Source organism: Micropterus salmoides, unplaced genomic scaffold, assembly GCF_014851395.1.
Source record: "Micropterus salmoides isolate LMB-PRFRI ecotype aquatic unplaced genomic scaffold, ASM1485139v1 Ms_hic_scaffold_1, whole genome shotgun sequence".
NCBI classification, from domain to species: Eukaryota; Metazoa; Chordata; class Actinopteri; order Centrarchiformes; family Centrarchidae; genus Micropterus; species Micropterus salmoides.
This window is the reverse complement of record NW_024040040.1, coordinates 50,092,403-50,119,143: the sequence shown is the minus strand read 5'-3', so window position 1 is coordinate 50,119,143 and position 26,741 is coordinate 50,092,403. Positions and strand designations below refer to the sequence as shown.

Sequence of the window (26,741 nt, the reverse complement as noted above, 5' to 3'; positions counted from 1 at the left end):
CATGTTTCTATTGTAGCCCAAATGGACAAACTGCGCTACAGAGCGCGTTTCATCACTATGTTGAATACGTACAAAGAATAGGAACTAGCAGTAGTAGTCTTCTGGTTTGTTTTGAAATTTGGACAAATGGAGGACTACATGTATTATTTAGCGTGTCACATCCACTGTAGCTTCTCTTACGAGCTTGCAAAGGGAGGGGTGAGCGGCAGCTGAGAATCTCGTTTCCGCTGACCTCCAGTGGTTTCACTCCTCATACTTGCTACAGCGATGTGCAACACGGCAGAAACTTTACACCAGTGCGGGCAGTCAAACCCTGCTTCTCATACTGGTGTTGAGTAAAAAAGAACTTCTTGGTAAAACGATAATAACGCTGTGATGTGGACTTTAACACAACCAGCTTTGGTCTCTTGAGTATTTTTTCAGGTTGCGAGTCACTTCATTTCAACACCTCTGATGATGCAAGGAGATAATTCCTCAAATTTCTCAATTGCCAAACACCACACTGAACATTGACGCAACACCTCAAATTGCATTTTTTTTGTTTGTTTGTAGCTGCATAGCTCGTTAGGCTGCACATGCACGCGTGTTGTTATTAGTGTGTGTGTGTGTGGTGGATTATATCTTCTGGAGGTGTAAACTGAGGAAGGCGCTGCGTGAGGCTGGATTAGACGCAGCTCGTTCCACTCCGGCTCGGATTAAACCTCGGCCGATATTTACAACCTTTTGTTATTTGAGCTGCTTCCAAACTCCATGATTTATTTCCTCGTAAAAAAAAACACACACAAATACACACAAGTGGGAGGTGTGTGCTAACCTCATATAATCACACCAGGTGCCTGTTTTTTCATTGTCCGCTGAGAAAATCCTGATTACTGATGGATTCATGTGTGTGTGACTGTTTGTAGGTTAGTGAAAGATTGCTGTGGCTGTAGATAAGAGGATTATTGTGGAATTAGTGTCATTCCTCTATATCGCCGCGAGGAATAGATTCATATCGATTTTAATCAGAGATAGAAAGATCCACAAAACTGCAGATAAAACAGACGCAGACAAGCTGCGAGAGAGAGAGAAGCTGGAGGGACCGAAGAGAGATTCCTGGAGATCCGCGGGGATGTTCAGCTGGAGACCGGGGAGCTGCACAAACACCTGCTGCAGACACATGTGAACATACAAGTAGGAACATATGCATTTAAGAGAGAACTTCATGTATTTGCCATGTTTGGAAGTCTTGCCTACGTTCTGGAGCTCTCTGGTTGAGGAAAACTTCCAGCCACAGTGGGATGTTTGACCACCAGAGTTAGCCTGCCGGGTGGTCTGGGCAGCCGACTGCAGGGACGTGGAGCTGTGGCCGGGATGCTGGCGTTGCGTCAGTTGTGGCGGGGAAACCTGTGAATCATGAAAGTGGACGTGCTGACTTGCATGGCTCTGGCCGTGGCCAGCCTCGTCGCCATGGTGACCGGCGGCCGCAGCTCTGGACGCAGAAAGCACAAGGAGGTCTTCCTCGGGGAGAACAGGAAATTCAAGTTTGGAGGGTGAGACGCACAAACGGGACACTGACACATTTGTGACAGCTTAGTGTGAAATGATGTAAAACCAGCGAGTCAGCAGATGATTAGATTCATCTTTCTCAAACCAGATCTGTTTGTGCTTCTTAAACTGTTTTGGCCTCTTGGGGGCAGAGCAACACGCTGTAAACACAACATCGACATAACATCTAACAAGAAACGGCTGATGGAAAGTTTTTCCGTTCGCTTCAGGTGGTTTTCGCCTTTGTTGAAAAAGAGCTAATGCGCTAAATGGGAGATGCCGAGTAAGTTGTGACGTAGCGAACTTGTAACTCACGTCTGATCAGCTGTTTCCGCGGTCGGCGTCGTGCCGGATATTCCCGCTTAAAATTCACAGGACAGTGTTTGTGGCCACTATCTTAGTTTAGCATGTTAGCATGCTAAACTAAGCTGTTGAGGGGAATGTCATTAGGTTTGCAGGTATTTTGTATTTGGTCCTAAACCAAAGTTGGACAAATAATTTTTACATTTAGGTGTTCGACTGATTCTTTAAAAGAATTACTTTAAATACTTTTCAGGTGTGTTATACCAGAAGCGGCTAACGTAACCTCAAAACGCAGAGATGAGACTGATCGATTAATACCTCAAATGTTTTACTTGAGTACAGATGTCCTTCAGCCAGTTAGTAGTGGAGTGTAACTAGGCCAAGTATATTTATTCAAGCATTGTACAAAGTACAAATTCAAGGTACTTGTAGTAGAAGGATGAAGTGTTCCCTCTTGGGTTGAGAAAATGATGCCCCACACCCCAGGAAACTTTTGCTTGAGTAAAGGATCTGACTAACTCTTCCAGCACTTGTCAGCAAGCTGTGATTTCACTTCTAAGGAACACGTCCCACAGAGGTTCCCATGTTTCCCTCACTTTCATTTCCCTGTTTCACATAAAAACCACAAATGACCTAAACCACGTATTATTTTTATTTTTAAGGGTGAGCTCATGGCAATATCCTTCCCATGGTAATTTTAGTAGGACTGTGCTGATTATGATTGCTCACAGCAGACAACTAGCCACTGGAGGTTTGAAATATTCCTGCTATGGCAGAGTGCGCTGCTTACACAACCTTTTTATTTGAGAGAGAGAAAAAAAAGTTTTCCTGGTGCTTCTGGTGGAAAGAATGAGAGGATGAATGCAGCTTCAGTTCTGTGCATCTCTAACAAGCTGTGTCAGTGAGTAAAATCACTGAACAGATTTCTGAGTGCTGAGTGATAATCAGTCTCCTTAGAAAAATGTTTATTTTAAACACTAATATGAAGAATAACTTACAAATTAGACCCCGAAGCAGTGAAATGTAGTTATTATTTTTATTTAGCTTTAGCTTTAGGACTAATTCTAAAACGATAAAGAATATAAACAGTATTAGTATATTTATGAGGAGGGTCGAGGGTGGGGAAAATAGATTTAAACAAGAGAGGAGAAATTGAGAGTTTCTATCACTAATTAGAAATATTGGTATTAGCACTAAGTAAAGGATCTAAATACTTCTTCCAAAGCTAATGAGGTCAAACACATCACAGAGATTTGGTAAATTATATTATCCAGCTGACTCTCTAAAAGATGGTTAATTGGCATATTGATGGAGACTTAAATTACTTTAACCAACACATGCAGCTGTGTGTGTGTGTTTAGTGTAGTATTACAGGAGTGTGGTTATGGTTGAGCGCTGCTGTCAACAGTAGCAGCCAGGCTGCCCTCATCTGTCTTGCCTGACTTGAGGTTGGCGTGTGTGTGTGTGTGTCTATCTTTACGAGGACCAAGTGTTTCCATTTGTCATTATATTCGTCCTTCCTGTCAGTGAAATTATAGAGTTAATATTGTGGTTAGGTTTGAGTCCAGTGAGTTAATTGAATTAGCATCAGGGGTTGTTAAATGTTTGTTTGGTGGCACTGCAGCATTTGTTTCAAGGTTAATTTGAGGGATTACAGAGATTGGATTTGGCTCAAATAAATAGTCTGGCCTCACAACAACAGGAGACTAAAAATGTGTGTGTGTGTGTGTGTGTGTGTGTGTGTCAAGGTGTGTTACTTTCAAAGAGGCTTTTGATCCGTCAGCGGAGAAAATCTCAAACAGCTTTTATCTCTTTTCCCATCGTATGCTCACCTGTGAACGGCACACGTGTGTCTAGCCACTCTAAACGCACACACACACACACACACACACACACACACACACCAGCATGTGTTACAGCTGAGAGTCAGGCTGTAATTATACCTTCAACATCCTGAACGTCGCCTCGTCACAGTTTCCCTGGTTAAACATCAGACATATTTAACAGTTTATAGTTACTTTAACAGCACAGTGTGGTCACGTGTTGTCTGAGAACAGCACTAGTAGATACAAACTTTGCATTTGTTTTGCTTGACCCGATAAAACAGTTTGAGAAACTTACTTTGACTTTCAGGTCATTTCAGCCACACACATCTTGGTCTTCATCAGTGACCAGAGCAACCTTGAGCAGACACGGAGGCTTCCCCTGATTTACAACCTGTTATTATGTAACCGATTATGTTACATACATCCAGGTCAGGGGATAACAAGCTGTGGCTGAAAGCTCCAGAAAAACAAAGAAAGTGGACCTTGTGATGAAAGTTTTTTTTTTACCAATAAGACCTAAAAACCTCACCCACCTAAGAAATGTGTGACGAGCTGCCAACTAAACTCTGGTGTCTGATGTAGATGGAGATATTATATCACAATATTAATTACATTCATGTAAAAGCAGGATTTTACTGTTGTTAAGCTGGAGCTCATTTTGAACTTTAGTGTCTGACTGCAACTAATAATTATTTTCATTATGGATGCTGATTATTTTCTCTATTATTTGATTGATTTCTTTGTTTGTTTTTTTTTAATTAAGAAAATAGTGACAAATACAGCCAATTACCCAAAAAATCTTGACATTTTTGAAGCTGGAACAATGAAAGCTTTTAGCATTTTTGCATGAAAAATGACTAAACGATTATCAAAATAGTTGCCAGTTAATTTTCTGTCAATACCTTAATTGTCAGAACAGTAAATAACTCAACACCTCTATAACGTGAGACAGGTGCGTCGGAGGGGGGCAGCAGGAGAGTCAAAAGTAGCAGAGAAAAACTCCCGCACACGATCTAACTTGCAAAAAATATATATTGACACGTTTTCTTTTTGGGTTATATGTCATGTGTATTATGTTTTTTCCTCTGTTTATCTAGTGTTATGTTTATTTGCTATTTCCTCTAAGTTATTTGTCTATTGATATATAAGGCACCAGTAAAATTTGCGAGTATGTTTATTTATGAGTGCCCTTTATGATAATGTTTTGATGTACATTCAGTATACAGAAATCAACATTCATGCCATGGAAATATGAATTAATGTTTTGCAATGGCTGCCTTATTTCATGAGGAAGTAGGTGACTGGTGCAGACAAATAAGTCACCTCCTACAAAAGATGGCTTCTCACCATGTAGCACCATTTGCCTGATGAAGGTCTACCGAAACGTTGTGTCAGTATGTATTTTTCGCATGTTAGACTTAATTGTCTAATCGTTTCAGTTGTAATATTAAAGGTTCAGTGTGTAAGATTTAGGAGTATCTATTAACAGGAATGCAATGTAATATCCATAAAGTTAAAATTTTATTACCTTAGAATGAGACATTTCTATCTGTTTCGGATAAACAGCGCTACAGAGCGCTTTTCGTTCTGTAGCGCTGTTTGTCCTGTTGGGCAAACGTCACTACGTTGAATGCGTATGAAGAAGAAGAAGTAGCAGTTTAATAAAAAGGTTGGTGAAGAAAGGCCTCATGGGAAATGAACTGTAGCATGCATATTATCTGCATTACGTTATTTGCTCCCAGCAGGCTGTTCCATCAGTGCTGCAGTTGCACTGAGGATTGTTTTGTGGGTGAGATAGAGAACATGCGTGTTTGTTTGTTTGTTCATGGTGCCTTTGAGTAGGGTCATGGCTTTGGCAGGATGAGAACAAATGGCGAGGAGGAAGTGTGGGGGAGAGCGGAAGAGAAAACCTGCAATTACAGATGTAATAAACCAACTAATCCCTGAACACACTGTGTGTTTGTGTTGTTGTTGTTGTTGTTGTTGTTTCCGCAGACGTATTGACTACAAACTGAAGAGGCAGGACAGCACCAAAACGCTGCTGATAAAAAGTGAACAGCTGCTGAGGATCGAGGAGCACGACTTCGCTATGAGACCAGGGTTCGGAGGTCAGACACACACATTTGTCTTTATATAGGCTACATGTGAGGACCTTTGATTACGTAATGCATTCCCCAGCCCCTAACCTTACCCATCACAACTGCCTCAAACGCCCCAACCTCGACCTTTTAAACAAGTCTTAACCTTCAAACAGTCCTTTGAAGTGTTGAAGTAATATGTCCTTACAGTGCAGAAATGTCTTCGCTACAGCTATTTGAAACTGAAACTGGTCCTCACAAAGATAGCAAGACACGCCCACACACACAAAACAATGGGACACCTCATTTCATCCCTGATCCCTTTAATCCACTCACTCACACGTCCTCCCACAAAATAAAAAACAATATCACTCCTGTCCCGCGCTGATGATGCGTAAAGCGGTGGATTGATGATGCGACCATGGGCACTGGGTCACCCAGACATCGGGAATGTGTCAATCCAAAAGTCGGCAACACCAACACTGACCCAGATTATGCTATTGTGTGTGTGTGTGTGTGTGTGTGTGTGTGTGTGTGTGTGTGTATTGTGCATTTGAAATACAGTAGGACTGTGTGTGCTCACTCAGATGTGATTGTGTGTCCCTCTGTGGGTTTGGGCAATATAATGAGAGCGTGTGTGAGTGTGTATTGTGTGAGTCGAGGGGAGATGTGTGCATTAATCTGGATTATATTCCAGGTCTGGAGCAGATGGAGGGGTTGGAAACTAACTGACGTCTGCAACAAAGATCATCAGTATCAAACACACAACAGTAGACGCAGAGAGGCACATTTGATGAGAATAGTTAATAATAATAATAATAATCGGCATTGTGGATTTAAATGAAATTATGAACTAAAAGCTCTAGAGGAAATAAACATTGTAAGTCTGTGTATGCACATCAGAAGGAAGGAAGTAATTACGTACATTTCCTCATCATTTGAAGATTATGCTACTCGAGTATTACCATTTTAGGAGACTTTCTGCTTTCCCTTCACAACATTTCTGAATATTGTACATTTTTGGAACATTTATGAGGGAAATATTGTACCTTTTCCTCTTCTACATGTATTTGAAGGCTGGAGATCCTTTGCATATACATTAATTAATTAAAATATCTGTAATCAGGTAAAATTATTACCTAAAAGGCAAACTTTTCACAAATTATTTTCAGGAACAGCCTTGTTTCAGATCTCATTTTTAATTTTTAAAACCATCTGTCTTCCTTCCTGTCTAAACAACCTTGGCTCCTATAAATGACAATTATACACTACTTAATGCTTCTGTCTAATACATTTTGGTGTAAAGATGCAGGGAGGTGGTCCGGGTGGATGGTGGTCACGTGACTGAGAACAGGATTCAAACCATAATCCTATAACAACAGCACTTTGGTATGGGTGGAAAAAGACAGTGGTTCTGGTAAGAGTGAAAAACACATGGCAAATAAACACATATGTAACCGGTTAACTTCAACGTATAGTGCTTTGGTTGCACAAACACTTGCCGACTTTGCAGATTTGTGAATTAAAAGCACTTCCTCTTTGTGTTCTTTGAAAACACATTGCTGTTGCAAATTAGTAGTATAACCATCTTTTGTAGGCAATGACGACAATGCCTCTAAAATAACTTGTTTCCCCAGTATCACTTCTGTGCAACTTCTACTCCACCACATCTCAGAGGCAAATATTGATTTATCTGACAGCTTTAGTTACGTTTCAACCTTTCATCCCCTTCCTGAAAACCATGTATTTCCAAATGTGGTAATTGTTTTGAGTGTTTGTGATAAAGGGAAGTATTAATTTGTTAGTCTGTTTGCTGAGAAAATCCTTCTCCTTCTTAAGCTAAATAAACTATACTTTAGTGAAAGTGAAATTTTGTGTGGGGGTATGTTGTTTAGGGTACTGACGTGATGGTGAAATTCCTGTTAGGAAGGTTAGGGAAGGACTCTGGTCACGGTTGAAAGAAAACTGATGGTATAAACAGGATTCGACCTGTGGTCTGCAGTTTGTGCGCCCAGTCATTGATCTCTGCCTAAGAGGTGGGTCCTGCAATTATGTCAAAAAAAACGTAAACATAGTTCTTTTTAAGTTTTTGAACAATGCTGTCATTTTTTCTAGGGATGACAGTCTCTTCCTTTCATTCGTTCGTTAATCTCTAAACATAAAAATCTCTAATCTTTGTCACGACCTCTGCTTTGGACTGGAAATACCTGGACTCCCATCCGTGAATCTTTTTTGAACCCTTGTGTTTTATGGCAATAATTTTATTAAGTTACAGTATTAAATCCTTCACCTACCAGTGATGTAAAAACAAATAAATATAAATAAATACTCCTATAAAAATGATTACTTAAGTAAAAGTATAATCACCAAAATCTTTCTATCAGGTTTAAAGTTATATTATTATATATTACACAATTGGATTATTACACTGTCCCAATGTTGTAGTTTTTAAGGAATTTAAAGGATTTTAATCCAGATTTGACCTCAACACTATCAGTAGGCTACTCAATATTATTATTACTACTATTTATCATTAGACATCTTTTAATACTGTAAAATACTTTACACATCAACATTTATGTATTTTAATTTTATATTTTAATTTTATATTTTCATTATTCTATTCCTTCAATGCCTTGAAGTGCAAAGTGAGCAACTGTAACAAATAAATTTGCCCTTTTTTGATTCTGATATTATTACTGATACACCAACATATATGCAGCATTTTAATTTTGTAGCTGGCCGAGGTGAAGCTATTTCTACTTATTGTATACGGTGGTTAGTTGATCAAAATTGCCAACTATTCTGATAATCGATTAATCATTTAAGTTCGTTTAGAAGCAAAAATGCAAACATTTTCTGTTTCTCACATGTGAGAACTTGCGGTTTTTATTTGGTCTTATGTCACAACAATATTATATTGATATTTTTGAGTTTAGAAGAGTGATGGACATTTTTAACAATTTTCTGATGTTTATAGAACAAAACAATTAAATGAGAAAACAATCAATAATTTAAAAAATCGTTACTTGCATTCTATACGCTCATTATTGGTTCTTAAAATCTTAATCTTCATAGTATCTGTGTCACATTAATGAAGTGGAGTATTAAGCACGAAGTACCTCTGGAAGTCAGGGAAGTAGGATTACATTAAGATTTGTTGTGTGAAGCACCGGCACCTTCAGAAGTGCACTTACAGGAAATGTCTCTGACGCTCACAGTCACACACAGCCTCCTTGTGGCCGTCGTATCGCCGACTGTCTCCGTCTCGTCTGTCTATACGGTTGGTTGGCGTCCCGCCTGTCGCTCAGGGCGGTTGCAACAAAAGCACCACTGTCTGCCCCACGGGCCTGCGGCATTTCCGTGGACTATAATTTTACACAGAATGAAATCTCAGCTTTTTCTGCCTCAGATAAGCCTATAGCTGCTGTGTGTGTTTGAGACCCAAGAAGCCGAGGAATCAAAACCACCTCACCCCCCCACTTCTCTCCGGGAACCACAGTCCTGAAATACACCGTGTGACGTTTCTTTTCTGTATCATCCCTGCTATCCAGACAAATCTTGGTGGCCTCTAACGTAAAGCCCTCTACTTTGGCTTTGGGCCCCAACTATATTTCAAACTTACTTAGATGCTCGGCTAGGACCCCCCTGTTGTTTCTTAAAAGTTGTCCTTTTGCAGTAAGGGCCCCTGGTTTATGGAACTCCCTACCTGACGATCTAGACCTCAGTGTCCTCTTTTAAATCTCATTTCAAAACCTATTGTTATGTAAAAGCCTTCTTATAGTGATGACATATTTTCTGCTTTTTTTTGTTTCATTTTATCTTGTTGCACATTTCTTTTTCCACTGGATTTTGCTTTTACAAGTTCTTTATTCCCTTATTGACCGTTTACCCCGTTTGTGTCACAATCCCTTTCTCTGTCTCTCTTCCTGGTTCTCCGGGCCCTTTCATTGCAACACGTCCTCATACCTAAACAACAAATTAGGTCGATTGTCAAGTGTCAGCGACAGGCTTACCGGATGTTAGCAAGTCCTGTAATCTAAGTCACATGGCGTTCTCTCCCTCATCAGCCCTTGCGGTACTTAACCAGCCCTTTTCCACTTACTCCTTGTGTGTCATGGCTTGGTTCCCTGTTTCTGTCTGTCTTACCCAATATTATGTAGCTGCAGCACTGCAGACCGCAGTTCTAGGACCGTGGTTGTTTTGCGACAACGCCATCTAGTGGAGTGGAGTGGTGGTGGTAATGCACAGCAACACGAAGGAGGTTAACCCTGTCTGATAGCACGTCGGCCGTGAGGTTACCGGTCGACATACATATAATAAATAACTTAAGTTTAGGCACGCACTCGGTGATGGTTGTGGTAAGGGTAATTGGCTTCGCTGCTCAGATCTGTTTGCCTTCCTTCTCTGATTTGCCCGTAACCCTGTGTTCCTCTTATCGTGCAAATAAATTACTGAACTGCATCGGCTGCCTTGGGGGTCTGCATTTGGGTCCTACCCCGTGTTGCTGTTACCCTGCCAACTGAAATATATTGACTCAAGGACGTCTATAAACTTAAATAAATCCCTACAAACTTAGCGATAAAACTTCCCATCAGGTCTTTCTACACTATAGTTAGACATGACAATGCCAAATACTTGTAACTGATTTACGAGCAGGGCTGGCGTTGTGGCTGTAGCTCTTCACTGTATGAGATTCAAGGTAACAAACCTTGGATCTGATAGGCAGTTTAATTCCTGTCATAAAAAACAGGGTTGGCAGTTTTTTTAAGGTTGTTGTTGTTGTTGTTGATGAAAGGTTTGTTTACCGCTGTGATTCGACAGGAAGAAAATATTCATCACTTTACGTGTTTCACAAAAGGTGCAGAGTCAATAAATCTATTAAAATAATCCATCCCTAAATTATTATGTTTTCACCATGTGTTTTACTGTGGAGGTGTTGTACAAATGTCAAATACAAAGTACAGATCTGTGTTAGTTATAAATAGCTGTTCCTCTTTTTTTTAAACAAAGAAATAAAACCAGACCCCACCCATACCAAACTCTCAGAAAGAGACAGAGAAGTAAATGCACACATAGAAAAAAACTAAATAGTATAAATAAAACCCAGAGAAAAAGTAAATAAAATGAAATACAATAGCCTTTAAAGTGCATACTTCAAAGCCACATCTATCACACTTGTACTTTTACTAATCCTAACTTGTGAAATTACCTCTATGCAGGACCTTAAAGTGAATTAAACTTAGATTAGCTCAGGGAGATGTAGACTTGAGCCTGACCTTTTCACGTCAAGCTCAAGCTCCTTTTCCCAATTACTCCCTAACCACCACACGAGAGGCCACACCCGAGGATGATGTATGGTCACATAAGATTGAGAATGTACCGTGTGCCTTAGGGGAGAATGACACATCGACAAGGGAGCACGCTGGAAGCTGAGGGAAGGATCTAAAATATATGTGAGCGCAATCACGAGCGTCAACATACCAGAACAAATTAGATCGGAGTAAATTATACTTAACGCGTAGATGATTAAAACTGACAATTGAGTCATCTAAATACATATCTGGGAAACGAGCCAGACCTCTGAAAGCTGCATCCAAAAGAGAGGAAGGAAAAAAAGAGGTTATTACAACAGACTTTTTTCATTTGGGTTTCTAATATATTTTGGACAACAAGAGTCCCCGGGGACGATGGGCGGAAAGAACTGTCCTCCGATCAAGGTTGGAACAGCTTCCCCAGGCATGACTTTTTGATTGCTGGTATTAAATTACTATCGCAGATCTTTTCTCCTTCTCCTTGAAAGTCTGTCTAAAGGCAGCGTACAATCACATATCTCCACTTCCTTTCTTATAAAATTTGGTTCCCATTTTTTGTGTTTTAATATTTCAGCTCGTTCAGATGACCTGGGTAGTTGTCATGAGAAAAAAGGAAGTTAAAGGAGTACGCCTTTGACTTGTTATTTCACTTTCACAAAGTTGGGGGACTCCTGAGAGCTGGATTAAAAAAGAATGATCAAAATCAAATCAACAGACGCTGAGATATCCTGACTTTTAGTCTGTAGTGTGGGTTAAAATGATCATGATAAGAATCAGAGCGCCAAAATCCATTTGTGAATCTGAAACCATCAAATGTTGTTGCATGAAAAATTACTGAAACGATTATCAGCATAGTTGCAAATTAAATTCCTGTCAATTAACTAATTGAGAATCATTTCAGCTGGATAAACAGTTGGGTAGTTAATAGAATTTAATCATATTTTATAATCTCTTCAAGTGTTTTGTGTGCAAAAATCCTAATTTGTAAAGTAACTAGTAACTAACTAGGTAAAAAACTAACTAGTAAAAAGTACACTGTTTCCCTCTGAGATGTTGTGTGGTAAAAGTAGAAATACAATAGAAGTAAAGTGCGTCACATTTGTACTTAAGTAAATGCACTAGTTCGAGTAATTGTTTCAGCTGTACTTGTATAAACTCTTGAGTAGTTTAATTTATTAATTTATAAAAAAAGCATGATATTTTATAAACTCTTCGTTTTGTACGCAGAAATCTTAATTTATTTTACTCAAAAGTCACTAAAGCTGTAAGATAAAATGCTTTAGTACAATATTTCCCAGCTGATGAAGTAGGAAGTAGCATGAGAAGAAAGTACTCAAGAAAAGGACCTCAAAAGCACCTCAACTGTGTACTTAAGGAGGATAGTATTGCCACTGGAGAAATAGAAAAGAAGTACGTTGCTTTCAGTCAGCCAAATGATCCCAAAGTCATAAATATACTGTTTCCAAAATGGTTAGCTGTGATGTAAAGCAGGCGTAATTTGCAGTGTGCTTTAACATAGAAAACCACTGTTGCGGTTCTTTAAAGGTTTTGTAAACCTGAGTGTGAGCAGGCAAACAGTTCAGTCTGTCAGCTTACGCACAGCCGGGTTGAGTCAGTATGGATTGTGTAGGAGTCTGTTGTCATGTTCTCGAAAAAGCCGCCCAGAGAATCTCCCCTTAATCCCTCTCCATCTCTCTCACCTCTCCCCCTCCTTTGATTGCTGGCGAGGCAGAGTCAAAATCAAAACACTGGCGATGGAGCCCGGACAGAAACATCCTGCGACCTTAAATCTGCATTATGACTGCATGAATTGATCCATCTGTGGCGTTTGTGTTTAGGGATTAAACGACTCATTCTAAAACGCTGAGCACACAAACATTTTGGGACAAAAAACATGACATTAAAGCTGCACTGGGCACAGTTTTTTTTATGTGTCATTAAGGTAAGACTGCAGCAGCTCGCCCACTGAGATGGGGCAGATTTACTCAAATCCAAGTCCAGAGCTGGATTTATACTGAACAAAATTTTAAACGCAACACTTTCGTTTTTGCCCCCATTCATCATGAGCTGAACTCAAAGATGTCAGACTTTCTCTGTGTACACAAAAGGCCTGTTTCTCTCAAATATTGTTCACAAATCTGTCATAATCTGTGTTAGTGAGCACTTCTCCTTTGCCAAGATAATCCATCCACCTCACAGGTGTGGCATCTCAAGATCAGACAGCATGGGTATTGCACAGGTGTGCCTTAGGCTGGCCACAATAAAAGGCCACTCCAAAATGGGCAGTTTCACTGTATAGGGGGAGTCCAGGGGGTCCAGAAACCAGTCAGTATCTGGTGTGACCACCATTCGCCTCACGCAATGCAACACATCTTCTTCGCATAGAGTTGATCAGGTTGTTGGTTGTGGTCTGTGGAATGTTGCTCCACTTCTCTTCAATGGCTGTGCGAAGTTGCAGTCAGGTCGAGACCCCGATGAGGACGACAAGCATGCAGATGAGCTTCCTTGAGACGGTTCCTGACAGTTTGTGCAGAAATTCTTTGGTTATGCAAACCGATTGTTGCAGCAGCAGTCCGGGTGGCCGGTCTCATACGATCTTATGCTGGATGTGGTGGTCCTGGGCTGGTGTGGTTACATGTGGTCTGCGGTTGTGAGGCCGGTTGGCTGTACTGCCAAATTCTCTGAAACGCCTTTGGAGACGGCATATGGTGGAGTACTGAACATTTAATTCACGATCAACAGCTCTGGTTGACATTCTTGCAGTCAGCATGCCAATTGCACGCTCCCTAAAAACTTGCAACATCTGTGGCGTTGTGCTGTGTGGTGGAACTGCACATTTTTGAGTGGCCTTTTATTGTGGCCAGCCTAAGGCACAACTGTGCAATACCCATGCTTTATAATTTTGTTCAGTGTATCTGTGCAACACCCAGGAACCATGAACTTCTGCTGCCATGTGGGACCATACACCGAAAATAAGACCCTCTATTACTTAATGTTGAAATACCTGCACACACAGAAGAGTTAGCAGCACTGTTGCATGACAGATGCTTAGCAAACACAAATCAATTAAGCTGTCAATTACATAACTACACTCACTAATTACATTGCTTAAAAAACCTGAGGCTGTTCACTGATTTTCTCTGTTAGTGAAACAGGCTGAGCGGGAATACCCATGAACAACTTTCTTTTTTTTACCAGAACTAAAGATTATTTTGCGATATTCGATCACGACATAGTTTCTTCTTTCTATGCAACATTTTATTCTTATGATAAGTCTTCTGCAAAACAAAAACAAAAAGATTCACAGTAACTTACTCATCAACTTGTTTACATCAGCTAATTAGAAAAAGATGCATCTGTTGAAATCACAGCCATTATGCGCAGGGTTCAACCCCTGCAGTAGATAGTCTTGTGTTCACATCCAGTCAGACCAGAAAGTGTCCTTGTGAAATATGTGGTGCTGGATTCAGACCTCTGAATTTCTTCCACTGAGGGTTTTTTAATGAAACAGTTTAAAACAAAGAAATATTGACTAAACAATGCGCAGTGTTTATATGAGGGGGGCGTGTCAGTGGGGCTCCGGGAGCCAGCTGCAGCTTTCTTGTGGCGTGAGGTTTTGATCTTGATGGACCACAGCCCCCTGCCTGAGGAGAGAGTTTCTTCTCGGGGTTGGAGGGGTTGGCGACACTCCTTCCTGCTCGCCTCAGAGTCCTAAAGGCGTACAGGTCCTGGAGGGTTGACAGTTTACAGCCAATAACCTTCTTCTCAGATGGTGATGCAGGAGGTGAGGATGGACGGGTGGATTGACTTGTCTGCCGCAAATTGTGCTTCCTCTGCTGGGCTTCCTTGGTGAGGGAGCTGATGAGGTTTTGGGGCGATGATGGTGCCCAGGAAGTGGAAAGTGTTGACTGGGGAGTCATAAATAACTGCTAATGTTTTGGTAAATCAGGATGTTTTAATGATAAAAATACAAAAAGTCTGATGTTGAATCTTTGCATCAAATAACCTTAGAGAGTAGAAGCGGATCTCCTTTTGCACATGTGTCTGTGTTAAAATGCCTCATTCCTGATATGGGAACAGGAAAGCAGTAAAACTGAGTGAGTGACCTTCTGTTTCTGTTTTTTCCCACCAACAGCAGTCGTTGTTGGGGCTACGCTGAATGTTGAGTCTGCACTGCTGGTGATTTTGGGACAAAGCCGGTCTGCGTCCGGAGCTTTATGGTCCTGGCTGTCAGATAAACTTCATTAAATAAAGTGTTTAGCTGCCGGCCTGCTAACATTCATGTGGAATTAACACACTTTACATCCACGTTCACACAAAAAGCACACAGAAGCTTTCGAGTACTTTTTTTTTTCTCTTGTTGTCCTTGAGAGTGAAAACAGGAATGTAACCCTGTAAACCACGTTCCAGACGGAGGTCACAGACAAAACCAAACCAGTATCTATGTGAGACTGTTTATGTGTGTTTATGCTAACCTAGCAGACATGGTTTTGGTGATTTGCAGGTCAAAAGGTATTTTCAGTGATCTTTGAAACGATTACACCAATACCAGAAGTAACAAAATGTATGTGCAAGACTACAGACAACCCTTGCTAAGCATGAAGGTTAAAACTGAGTGACATTGATTTACTTTTAAATAGTTTTTAAGTGCAGCAACTACATGAAACTACAACTGACAAGAATAAAAGAACGGATGTGTCAAAGTTTTCTACAACTTAACTGTGACAAAACTTAATTTATTCCTATTGGCACAGATACTACTCAATACTCAACTTTACTCTTATTTAATCGATCCCAGCCTATATTTTGAGCTCCATGTATAACTCAGTTATGCTTTTTAGCCATGCTAGCAATCTGGACTAAAGTGGTTGGTCCACCACTTTAGTCCAGATTGAAATGTCTCAACAAGTTTCTAATGGACTTGCGTGAAATTTGGTGCAGACAAATTCACAGTGCCCAGAGGATGAATCCCATTGACTTTGGTGATGCCCAGAATCTTTCCTCTAGCGCCCCCATGAGGTCGACATTTGTGGTTTTCAGTGAAATGTCTTAACACTGGATGGATTCCCATTAAAGCATAGGTGTCATTACACTGGGGACGGTGGGGACATGTCGCTACTACTTTTTGAAGGCATTTGTTAAAAATGTTCTGAAAAATAGCTCGCACCAAGAAATGTTCAATAACAAATGAAAAAGATTTGAGTAGTTTATTTGCACAAAAAGAAAACATGCAATGCGATTTAAATATAAAAGAAACAAATGTGCATTGTCCAGAAAAGCTACACAAAAACAAGCTGCTGATTACTGCATTATTTTATGTTTCCCTCCATACAAGTAAAGACATTTCCACAATAAATTGGAGCAGAAAATGTGTCCAGAATGCAGGAAATTAAGTGTTTAATGCTGGGGAGAACCTCCAGACCCCCCGCCCAAGACTTTTTGTTCAGAGGGGGGTCCAAGGTCTGTGTTACAGCGGCACTGGCCTCTGTTGTCTCCCCCCAAAGCCGCCACAGCCTGGCTCCCTGTCACTTTTAACCTTTGACATTTGGCATTACATGATCAGGTTTCTCTAGCTTTGAAGTAATTGTTGACCTCTAATAGGACCTCCTGTCTTCTTGTCAGGGCGTTTGGTTGCTTTGCCAGTTGATGCTCCTCGACTCTTGAAGAGTTAGTGCACGGTTTATTTGTTTTATTAAGCTTTTCCTGTTTTTTTGAAATATGCTTTATAAATGAAACTTGTTTACTCGGGTAAATAGTTAAAAACTAACTGTCTCTCTCAACAGCATCAAAATATAACTATATTTCAATGTGCAGTTAGGACCATTATTATGTAACCTAGATGTTTAAAAGCCTTACCAGTTTTAGTTCAGTTTAAACTTGGATATCCAGACATCTTCTCAGATGCAGATCACCAGAATGTGTACGCTAAGGGCAAGTTTCAATTTCTCAGAAGTGATTTAGCAGTAAGCTGTAAGCTCCTTCTTCCTGTACACGCCCCTCATTGTTAACCTTTTAACATTGACTCTAAAGAAAACACTACTAGTGTTACAGTTTAGGACAGTAAAATCATTGCTGATGCTTGTGGTCAAGTCATGAATGAGCTTTTTAGCATGCAGTCCGCAGCGGTGGATAAATCCTAAAATAAGCTGAGTAGATTGACCACCAAACATCGTCTCAGGGTCCACAAACGTCCCAAAATCCTCTTTGACTAACCAAAGTTTGTCAGGTCATGATTGCTTCATGGATGCAGAGCAACAAACAAGGGGATTGAAGCTTGTTTTTTGGGTGGGTGGTGGGGGGGATTTGTGCTGTTTGTCTATATCTGCTCGGTTTGTCAGGTTGTTCAGGTTTAGCGCTTAAACAAGCTTAATCTGCTAATGAGATTGGAGGACAGATGTTGATGGCTGCGGTGAGCTGCTGGAGAGAACAAAGGATGTTGTTACCAAAATGATGTTTGAGGGCCGTTTGTTTGGTGTTTGAGACCGAAGCTGCTGAAAGACACGGACACATTTTATGTGTTTTTAAAAAAAAATAAAGGTTTTCTCATGCTAGGGTGAGTAAATGTATACCATCATGAGACAAAAGAAGTCTCTCAGTGTCTCTGATGCTGCTGAGAAAAATCATCTGATAAAAAGATGCAATTGCTCTTTTTTATTTTACGTTCTCTTTATTTATTTATGTTTCAGTCTGTCCTAAAAAGAACGTGGGCAAAAGTTTGTTTACTCAACTTTTAAATAGGAAATATTATTGACTTGTACTTGTAATTTGAATTGTTAGTAAAAGTTAGTAAGTAATTAATGTAATTAAGGCAGTTGCCACAAATATTTTAAGTTATTTGAGTTTTAGTGTTTTTGAGTTAGTAATAATTAAAAATATTGAACAAGAGACTAATTGTTCACAAATTATTTAGTTCTGTCAAACAATTTTCGAGTTGCATTAACTAAAAAACTGAGTTGGTCAAATCAGTAATTTCATCTAACAGTAATAAAAAAGTACATGTAAGACAAACTCCGAATATTTAAGCTTCGGTAACTTTTGACTTTTTAGTTTATAAAACTCAATAATTATGGCAACAGATTAAGTACTGCTTAATTGTTCGCGTTTACAGTGTTGATATCTGATTCCCATTGAAAAGTGAAATACATTTTTCCACCTACAGTTCTTTACTGAATATTGTATGAAATATTTATGACAGTTAACATTGTCATAGTTTCATGATTCTTCATACACAAATCCACATTTCTGCAGAACAGAAAGTACTTTTGACTGAATGTTCTCCCGTAGGCTGTTCTGGTGTACAGTGTCATTTCTTGCAGAGACTGTTTATTGATTTATGAGTTTTTTGAGGTTGAGGCACTGACTTTAAAACGAATGAAGTTCTTATCTTGTTCCAGGTGGAGCCATCCCTGTAGGCATTGATGTGCAGGTGGAGAGCATCGACAGCATCTCAGAGGTCAACATGGTGAGGAGTCACTGTTTAACTCAAAACCTTTAACTTCATTTCCAACCTATCCAACATATGATGACTGGTAAATATATGAATTACTTGTGGCAGAGAAAATGAGCTGGATATCAGACTAAGCGGCATATCTAGCAGCAGTGAATGAGTTACTTTTTACTTATTACTCCTTTAAAAAGTAACAGTATTACTTTGCTTATGGGTATTAAACTAAATAGTCACATTACTTGTTACGTTGCTATTGCTTTCAACCACAAAACGTTGCGCCACTCTCTCCTGCCAAGTGGATGCATCACTGTGTTTTTCTGTTAACATATGATTCTGTTATTGAAATTCGATCCTCACAAGTTCAGATGTTTATTTTATTTCTAAACAGCCCCTTCAACTTTTAATAATACAAATAATAATAAGTGACTTAAAGAGATAAAGCAATTGATTGTTAATAAAATCTCAAATTTCTTGTTCTTTGTGTGCAAATCTTTTCATAACATTTATACTAAGCTAAACATTTGGCAGGTTTCTACTTATTTCCATATATCATGACCGTTCATAAAATGGAGCATATGCTGCAAATGAAAGCTGCAGCTTCAGAGGGTTAAAAAGAAATATTGTTCTGACATCTCTTCCTGTTCGTCTGGTTTGTGACCCCTATTCTCTCTCTGCTTTCAACTCAACCGGCAACTTACTTACAAGTGCTTCATCGAGTTTCCCAAGCCGAGAGAGATAAATGGTGGAGAGAAAGGGCGTTGCCGGCTGTAACGGTGAAAATCTGCATGTACGACAACTCTTGTCCTCGGGCTGCTGCAGAAAAACTTCCATCTCATCCTTCACTGACACTGACTTCTGAGCCAATTCAGCTCCAGTAATCTCAAAATTAATGTGACGCCATCTTAGAGGGAAAAAATGGCAAACTCTGACATCAAATGATTTTTTTTCCTTCTCATTTTGTTAGACTTTAACATTTTTATGTTGGTTTTAATGTGATAGGCCGCTGATAAAGCTGTAGCCTCGCTAACCGTCTCCTTAGGTGACACACACTAATGTGTATATTATCTGTAACAGCAAGACATAGAGCTATTTGAGCTTGTGTCAGGTCTTTATGGAAGAGATATGTGACACACTGATCAATAGTCTCCTGTTCCTCTGACGCTGCTACACTGAATAATGTTTTCTGCAATCATTCAATGTACCAGACTGTGGTTTTTGTTTTCATGGAGATCTCAAGAAAACAAATTAGGCTGTAAAACATGAGAACAAACAAAACAAAGCATGCAGAAAAAGAAAGAAAAGAGACGATACAAATAAATAACTGTTGTGTAATTGTTAATGAATTCTGTGGATGTGTTGCAGACATACATACTATAAATCAAAAAATCAAGGCTGAGATAAAAAAAAAAACAAATATCAAATATCAAAACATTTCTTTGATTTTGCGTCCTGCAGGACTTCACCATGACTCTGTACCTGCGTCACTACTGGAAAGACGAGCGGCTGGCGTTTCCATCCAGAAACAATCTGAGCAGGACGTTTGACTCCAGGCTTGTTAAGAAGATTTGGGTTCCTGACGTCTTCTTCGTCCACTCCAAGCGCTCGTTCATCCACGACACCACAATGGAGAACATCATGCTGCGGGTCTACCCGGACGGAAACATCCTCTACAGCGTCAGGTACAGGGAAGAAACAGAGGAAGTTATGGAGGTAAAATGGAGGTTTAGACATGCAGACTTGAAGATGCTTCTGAGGACATGACTGGTAAAATCATGACAACCTCTGAAGCTGTGTTGGTCCAGATGACCGAAACACTCTTTGCTGTTTCTCTTCCTTGATTTATCCATTATTTTCTACTACTAGTATGAAATAGAAAGAGGAGGTTTCATTGGCAGAAGCAGGAAAAAAACGTTCAGGACCTGATACCTGGAGAGAAAGCTGTGATAATAATAATAAACTTTATTATTATACAGCAGTAAACATTATAAATTTATACAGAACTTTTCAAAAGAAAGCTAAAAGAAGGTGCTTTACATGATAAAACCAGGAGCAAAAACTATTCAGGGTTGCAATGAAATAAATTCAGAACATTTAAATAAATTTCATGGTGTGCTTGCATTAATAAAAAACTTGAGAAGTGATTTAAAAGATGTCTCAGGTCTTCAGGCAGTGAGCTCCGGAGCTGAGGGGCCCTGACAGGTCACCTTTAGTCGTGAACCAGGACTCAGGTTTTGAGGCTGAGCTTTGGCTCATAGGGGAGCAGCAATGCAGCAGTTTAACTGACCTAAACATGACGTGCTTTATAATCTGTAAAATGAATTGTAAAAGAACAGCCTTCTTGGGCAGCACTTACGGTCACGTATGACATCAGCACGGTGTCTCACTTCTCTTAGGGCTGTCAGTCACTAGCCTTTGAGTCAGCTAGCTAGCTATTGAAAAGGCAAACGGCTAACAGACGCCTCAGAAATCATACTAAACACACTTGGTTGGTTACAGTCATGGGCAGCGTCATCGTGTCAGCGTCGATGCTGCCTTCAAAGCAGATTGAAGGTCGATCCGTAGCGCAGAGCACTTGATGCTTCTCTGTCCTGTTAGACACCTTATGAGACAGCATTTTTACCCGTTTCAAACACAGCCATAATCTTGTCTTCTAGTGTTTGTTAAAAGAGCAGGTGTGTTTTGTACCAGCTGCTTTTGACCCTGTATACGATGAATTACAAAAATCTAACCGAGATGATACAAAACCATAAATGCGCTTATCAAGATCAGGCCAAGATAGAAATGAAAGGTCACTGTCAGATCTTACACCCTGGTTTCTTGCTACAGGTTTGATGTTTGTAGACCGGAAGATGTTTTTGTGAAATAGTTACAGACTCTGGATTTGTTTTCATTTATCTGGAGAAAAAGTTGTATTTCTGACAGACAAGATAATAAATAAGATAATGAAAATTCTTGACTTCTTTTCAGTGGGACACACATTTGCACATCATCAGCATAACAATGGTACGGGATTTTTTTATTTATGTATGTATGTGCCAGTGGCAACACGTATATACAGAATAACAGCGGGGCAAGACTGGAGCCTCGGGGAACCCCACAGGTCAGAGAGGCCACAGATGAGGAGGCATCACCGATCACTACAGAGAAAGTCCCGTTCGATAAATAAGATTTAATCCAGTCTGTCTTCGTGTTTCAGGGTCACTGTGACGGCTCTCTGCTCGATGGACTTCAGCAGCTTCCCTCTGGACACACAGAACTGCTCGCTGGAGCTGGAAAGCTGTGAGACACGCACACAATATATACATATATCTACTGTATATATACAAACTCCCCCCGGTGTTCTGACATCAAGAAGAGACACATGCAACAATAGAACAATGGCAGGATAAACTCAACATAATTCAACCAAAACTGAGTTCTCATCTTTACCCTGTTTCACATGACACCTCCCTCTCTCTCTCTTTTTTTTTTCTCTGCACAGATGCGTATAATGAAAACGACCTGATGCTTTACTGGAAGAATGGGAACGACTCTCTGAGGACGGATGAGATCGTCTTGTCTCAGTTCTTCATTGAGCATTTCCAAGCCTCCAGTGGCCTGGCTTTCTACAGCAGCACCGGTCTGTATGTGTGGGGGTGTTTGTGAGTGTAGGGGCATCATCTTTGCTTCTACTCAGGGGCCAAAACTATATGTACATGTGTGGTCATGTGTCTACAAATACTTGTGTACTTTATTTATTTATTTTTTTTTTGGGGGGGGGGGCTCCTTTACCTCCAATGAAGGGACAAATCTTAAAGGAGCAGCATGTAATGATATTTAACACTAGGAAATCTGAGGGGTCATTAGATAATAAACAGGATAGGCAAGCAGAAAAATGTATATTTCTACCACACAAAATCATGTTTGTTAATGATATACCTTAAATCTGTGTCTCTAACTTATATATTACGGGAGCATTTTACCTCTTCAGGCATTTAAAATGTATTTATATCAAATAAAATCACTCCCTAGTTGGGATGGTTAAATGTAAATACTCTGTATTACACCTTTCTAGTCTTTGCAACCACTCCACATTCTCACACTGAGTCTAAGTGCTCAAACAGTAACTAACATTCATACAGTGGTGGGTTTAGTATCTTGCCCAAGAACACTTTGACATGCAGGAGTAGCCGGGGATAAAACCGCCACTCTTCTGGTTAACAGGCAACCCTGAGCCACAGCCGCCACACGTTATGCTTCTTTAAGGTTTCTCATAAAAAAATGTTGGGAACAAAAACAGCTATTTTATTTTGTGCCTAGTCTATAAAGACATGGGAGCAGATCCCTGCAGCCAGGGAAAGACTGAAACCAGAAGCCTGTTGTAGCAGGACATGGTTTCAGCATCAGTGTCCTCCCTGTGTGTTTTTCTCAGGTTGGTACAATCGTCTGTTCATTAACTTCATCCTTCGGAGGCACATCTTCTTCTTCATGCTGCAGACTTACTTCCCCACCATGCTGATGGTCGTCCTGTCCTGGGTTTCTTTCTGGATCGACAGGCGGGCCGTCCCTGCACGTGTCTCGCTGGGTATCATCATATCTTATTTTTAATGAGAACCAAAAACAGGGTCTGAACACTATAATGTTGTGATTTACTTTGTGGGGAGCAGCTTTTTGTCCCTAAACGACACACATAATCTGACTGTGGGAACAGATATTTAATTTTGGGACAGACAGCAGGTGCACGTCAGTAATAAATATTACACTAGCATGTAAAACATGTAAAACTACATTTGTTTATGTCAACTTTATGTTTGTCTATGTGTAGCACCTCATCACTAAAGCAAATTCCTCCTATGTGTAAAAAACTACTTGGCAAAAAGCTCTTTCTGATTCTGATTCTGAAAAGATTTGTGTGTTCGTTTGGATGACTCGGGTAGATTTTTAGAAAAAGTGAATTCTCATTCTGTAGTTATTCTAAGTTGGACAAATAAATGTTTTTCAATTACACAATAATCTATAATAGGTTTAATTTAAAAGAAAAAAGATAATAAATTAAAGATGTTTTACTTTTCTAGAAAAATGCATTACTACTCTAAAGACACTTTGGTGAAACTGATTTAACCTTTAAGTGATCTGTCTTCACAAAACTCAATGTTTTAATTGAAGGTGTTTTCTAAAAGTGGATCCACCAGTTGTCAGAGGTTATTTTATGTTTGGAAACATCACATGCTGAGTGTAAACCATCACATGCTGAGTGTAAACCATCACATGCTGAGTGTAAACCAGCTCTGCTTTCTCCTCCTGCAGGTATAACCACAGTTCTGACGATGTCCACCATCATCACAGGAGTGTCCTCCTCCATGCCTCAGGTAATAACTGACTGGGCCTCTCTACACGCCTTTTAAGGCTATATTTCATGCAGAGATTAGTTGTCGGTTCCACATTTCCGACTTAAAACTAGGGGAGGAAAAGGGGCGCGTTCGCATCACGCTCTGGAGGAATCTGGTTATTGGAGAGATTTTCCTGATTTGACATGAGTTTGTTTGCTTGAGTTGTTTTTTATTTTCTATTTCACTAAATATCCTCTTATGCATTTATTCCCATACATAGGTGCCTTTGGAACTAGATCACAATTTCATAACAATTAGAACAAATGTGTGAATCCGCACAGCAACAATTTGATCGATGATGATATGATTTGATGATGATAAAAAAAATCACTTAAAAGCACCTGTTCTGTTCAGAGTACTAATGGAAAGATCTAAACATTTACAGTATGTAGTACAAAAAAAGAAATAATTAAATAAAAACCTGATTATGATATAGCAGCCCCCAAAAAGATTTGCTGTAATCCACTTATGTGTGATGGTGTCCCAACAAATCCCAAAGTTTAGTAGGTGGCGCTGTAATGGACACCATCATGAAGCTAATCAGGAATTGTATCTGTAAATATTTAAAGTGTAATAAAATCTTCACACAGGGAGCCAGAGAAACGTTTTGAATTAGTTTGAGAGGGTCCTGTGTGGGTTTCATTGACCTCCCCTTGTTTCATACGTGTTTTACCTCTTCATCTGTTATATGTGCATCGACTCTATGTCTGTTTTGTTTTGTCTGTTTCTTCTTCTTCTTCAATAAACCAGCTGTACATTATTTTCCCGTGTGTGCCTTGTGTGTTTGTCGTCCAGGTGTCGTATGTCAAAGCCGTGGACATCTACCTGTGGACCAGCTTCCTGTTTGTCTTCCTGTCTGTGATCGAATACGCAGCCGTGAACTACTGCACCACTCTGGAGGAGATGAGGAAGATGAAGAGGGGGAAGGTCAGCACAGAGGACACGAGGGGATTATTACACCACACGGATGAAACAGGGAGGGAACCTTGGAAACACATAATTTACTTAATGTCTCACTCTAGTGGCCAAACAGACACATTACAGTAAAGTAAAACGCAGAGTGCAGTGGTGGAAAGTAATAAGAACATTTTTTTAAGGTACAAATTTGAAGTACTTATTCTTTACTTGAGTTTTTACCTTTTATGCAACTTTATACTTCTACTCCATTACATCTCAGATGCAAAATAATGTACTATTTACTCCATAACAGCTTTAGTTACGTTTCAGATCACAATTTTAAAACCCTGTGGCAATGTTGAATGTGAATGTTGAGGATGAAGTGTTCCTGTATAGGGTGAGAAATTTCTCCAACTTCTTGTGGTATTTTTAAACCTGGGTCTTTACATATGTTGCTGAATGACTTATACTGCAGGTACAGAAGGTTTTGCCATTGGTCCAGTAGATCACCTCAGCCAGCAGCGATGAATCGGGCTGTAATGGCTGCGATGTAATCCTTGAGGGTAATTACTCTCGTCAAAAGTACGTCCACTAAAGTGCTTGTTTTTGCCACTGACAGGCTCAACATTATGGAAAGGCTCCCTACAGAGACAGGCCTTTATTTTAAAGCCTGTCAGTGGAAAGAACAAGCACATTAGTTGATGTGCTTTCGACGAGAGCAATTACCCGCAAGCATTATGTTGCCAGTGAAGCCTGTTTGGCAGCTGCTGGCTGAGGCTGATCTTCTGGACTAATTCCAAACCTTTTTGTACTTATTACACATTCTTTAAATATGTAAAAAGAAACTAGGGCCCAGGTTTAAAGCTAAATAAACTATTCAAACCCTCCTTGGATCAGATAGAAAATACTTCATCACAAAGCTGAAAACAGGCTGTTTGTCTGAATGTTTAGAGATACGTTGTTCTCACAAGTCAGCCACTCTACAAACATTAGAGACCCCTTTCACATTACACAGTCATTTCATTTGTTGTTGACGTGACATTATTGATTACAGCAACGTTAAACACAAAACCAAACCCCACATTTTATTTGAGGATGTGTAAAGACGCATGGATTTTGGACATGTATACATGCTGTATTGAACATTTTCTGTATACAGTATAATATTTAACAACATGTTCTGAGTTTCTTTCTGTACCGCTTCAGATCCCATCCACCTTTAACGCCAGCCAGGCGATGGCCTTCGACGGCTGCTTCCATGACAATGACATCGAGCTGTCTCCATTCCCACGCTTGGCACCCACCCTGACCTCTGACCCCCTCACCACGCCAACCCAAACCCCGGACATCCGGCCCACGGAGGGGACTCGCCTCCGCCGGCAGCGGTCTCTGCGTGAAAACGTAGACCTGCTGGTCAGCAAAAGCTACATGATTGACTCGTACTCCCGCCTCGCCTTCCCTCTGTTCTACCTGCTCTTTAACACCATCTACTGGAGCCTGTACTCCTGATCCAGCACTGCATGAACTCTGGTTCGCTTTAACAAGAGTCCAAGTGTTGGAGGAGCCCTCCTCTCCACGGGGCTCTAACTCTTTATCACACTTCAGCTCCAGCTTCATCTCTAATCATGAACAAGAGAGATAAAGACATAAAAGCACTCGACTTCTCAGAGTAGTAATTGTGCACATCTTCACCCTGACATTTGTCTCATGGGAGCGGGCTGAGTGATGGATCCTGAGTTGTTTTTTTTAATAATCTGTACATGTGACTCTTCTTTATGTGCATCATAAGAATCTTATACTTATTTCCAAAAGGTTATTACACTACTGTCTCTACCGTAATCTATTTTGCTTAGCTGCAGGGAAATACTAAATTAGAACTGTATGTGAAAATGTTCTTTTTTGATGAATGATGTAAGTGGAGCCAAGAAACTACTGTACATTTAATTGAATTTCTTTTCTCATTAAATTTTTATGCTGTT

At 40.0% G+C, this 26,741-nt stretch overlaps 1 protein-coding gene across 1 annotated transcript; it reads left to right on the top strand.

Moving 5' to 3' along the window:
* Window positions 1-602: 602 nt before the first annotated feature.
* Window positions 603-26,741, top strand: LOC119913068 (gamma-aminobutyric acid receptor subunit rho-3-like). The gene is made up of 10 exons (XM_038732385.1): window positions 603-1,532; window positions 5,652-5,764; window positions 18,444-18,511; window positions 19,952-20,175; window positions 21,693-21,775; window positions 21,978-22,115; window positions 22,908-23,060; window positions 23,783-23,844; window positions 24,661-24,792; window positions 25,969-26,741. The coding sequence occupies exons 1-10, from the start codon at window positions 1,396-1,398 to the stop codon at window positions 26,269-26,271; spliced, it is 1,413 nt and encodes a 470-aa protein (XP_038588313.1). The 5' UTR covers window positions 603-1,395; the 3' UTR covers window positions 26,272-26,741.

Bases quoted from the DNA above. Each gene is read 5' to 3' on its own strand.
- LOC119913068 (XM_038732385.1), top strand. From the start codon at position 1,396: ATGAAAGTGGACGTGCTGACTTGCATGGCTCTGGCCGTGGCCAGCCTC. The intron at 18,512-19,951 runs GTGAGGAGTCAC...TGCGTCCTGCAG, and splicing joins GCATCTCAGAGGTCAACATG to GACTTCACCATGACTCTGTA. The intron at 23,061-23,782 runs GTATCATCATAT...CTCCTCCTGCAG, and splicing joins CCCTGCACGTGTCTCGCTGG to GTATAACCACAGTTCTGACG.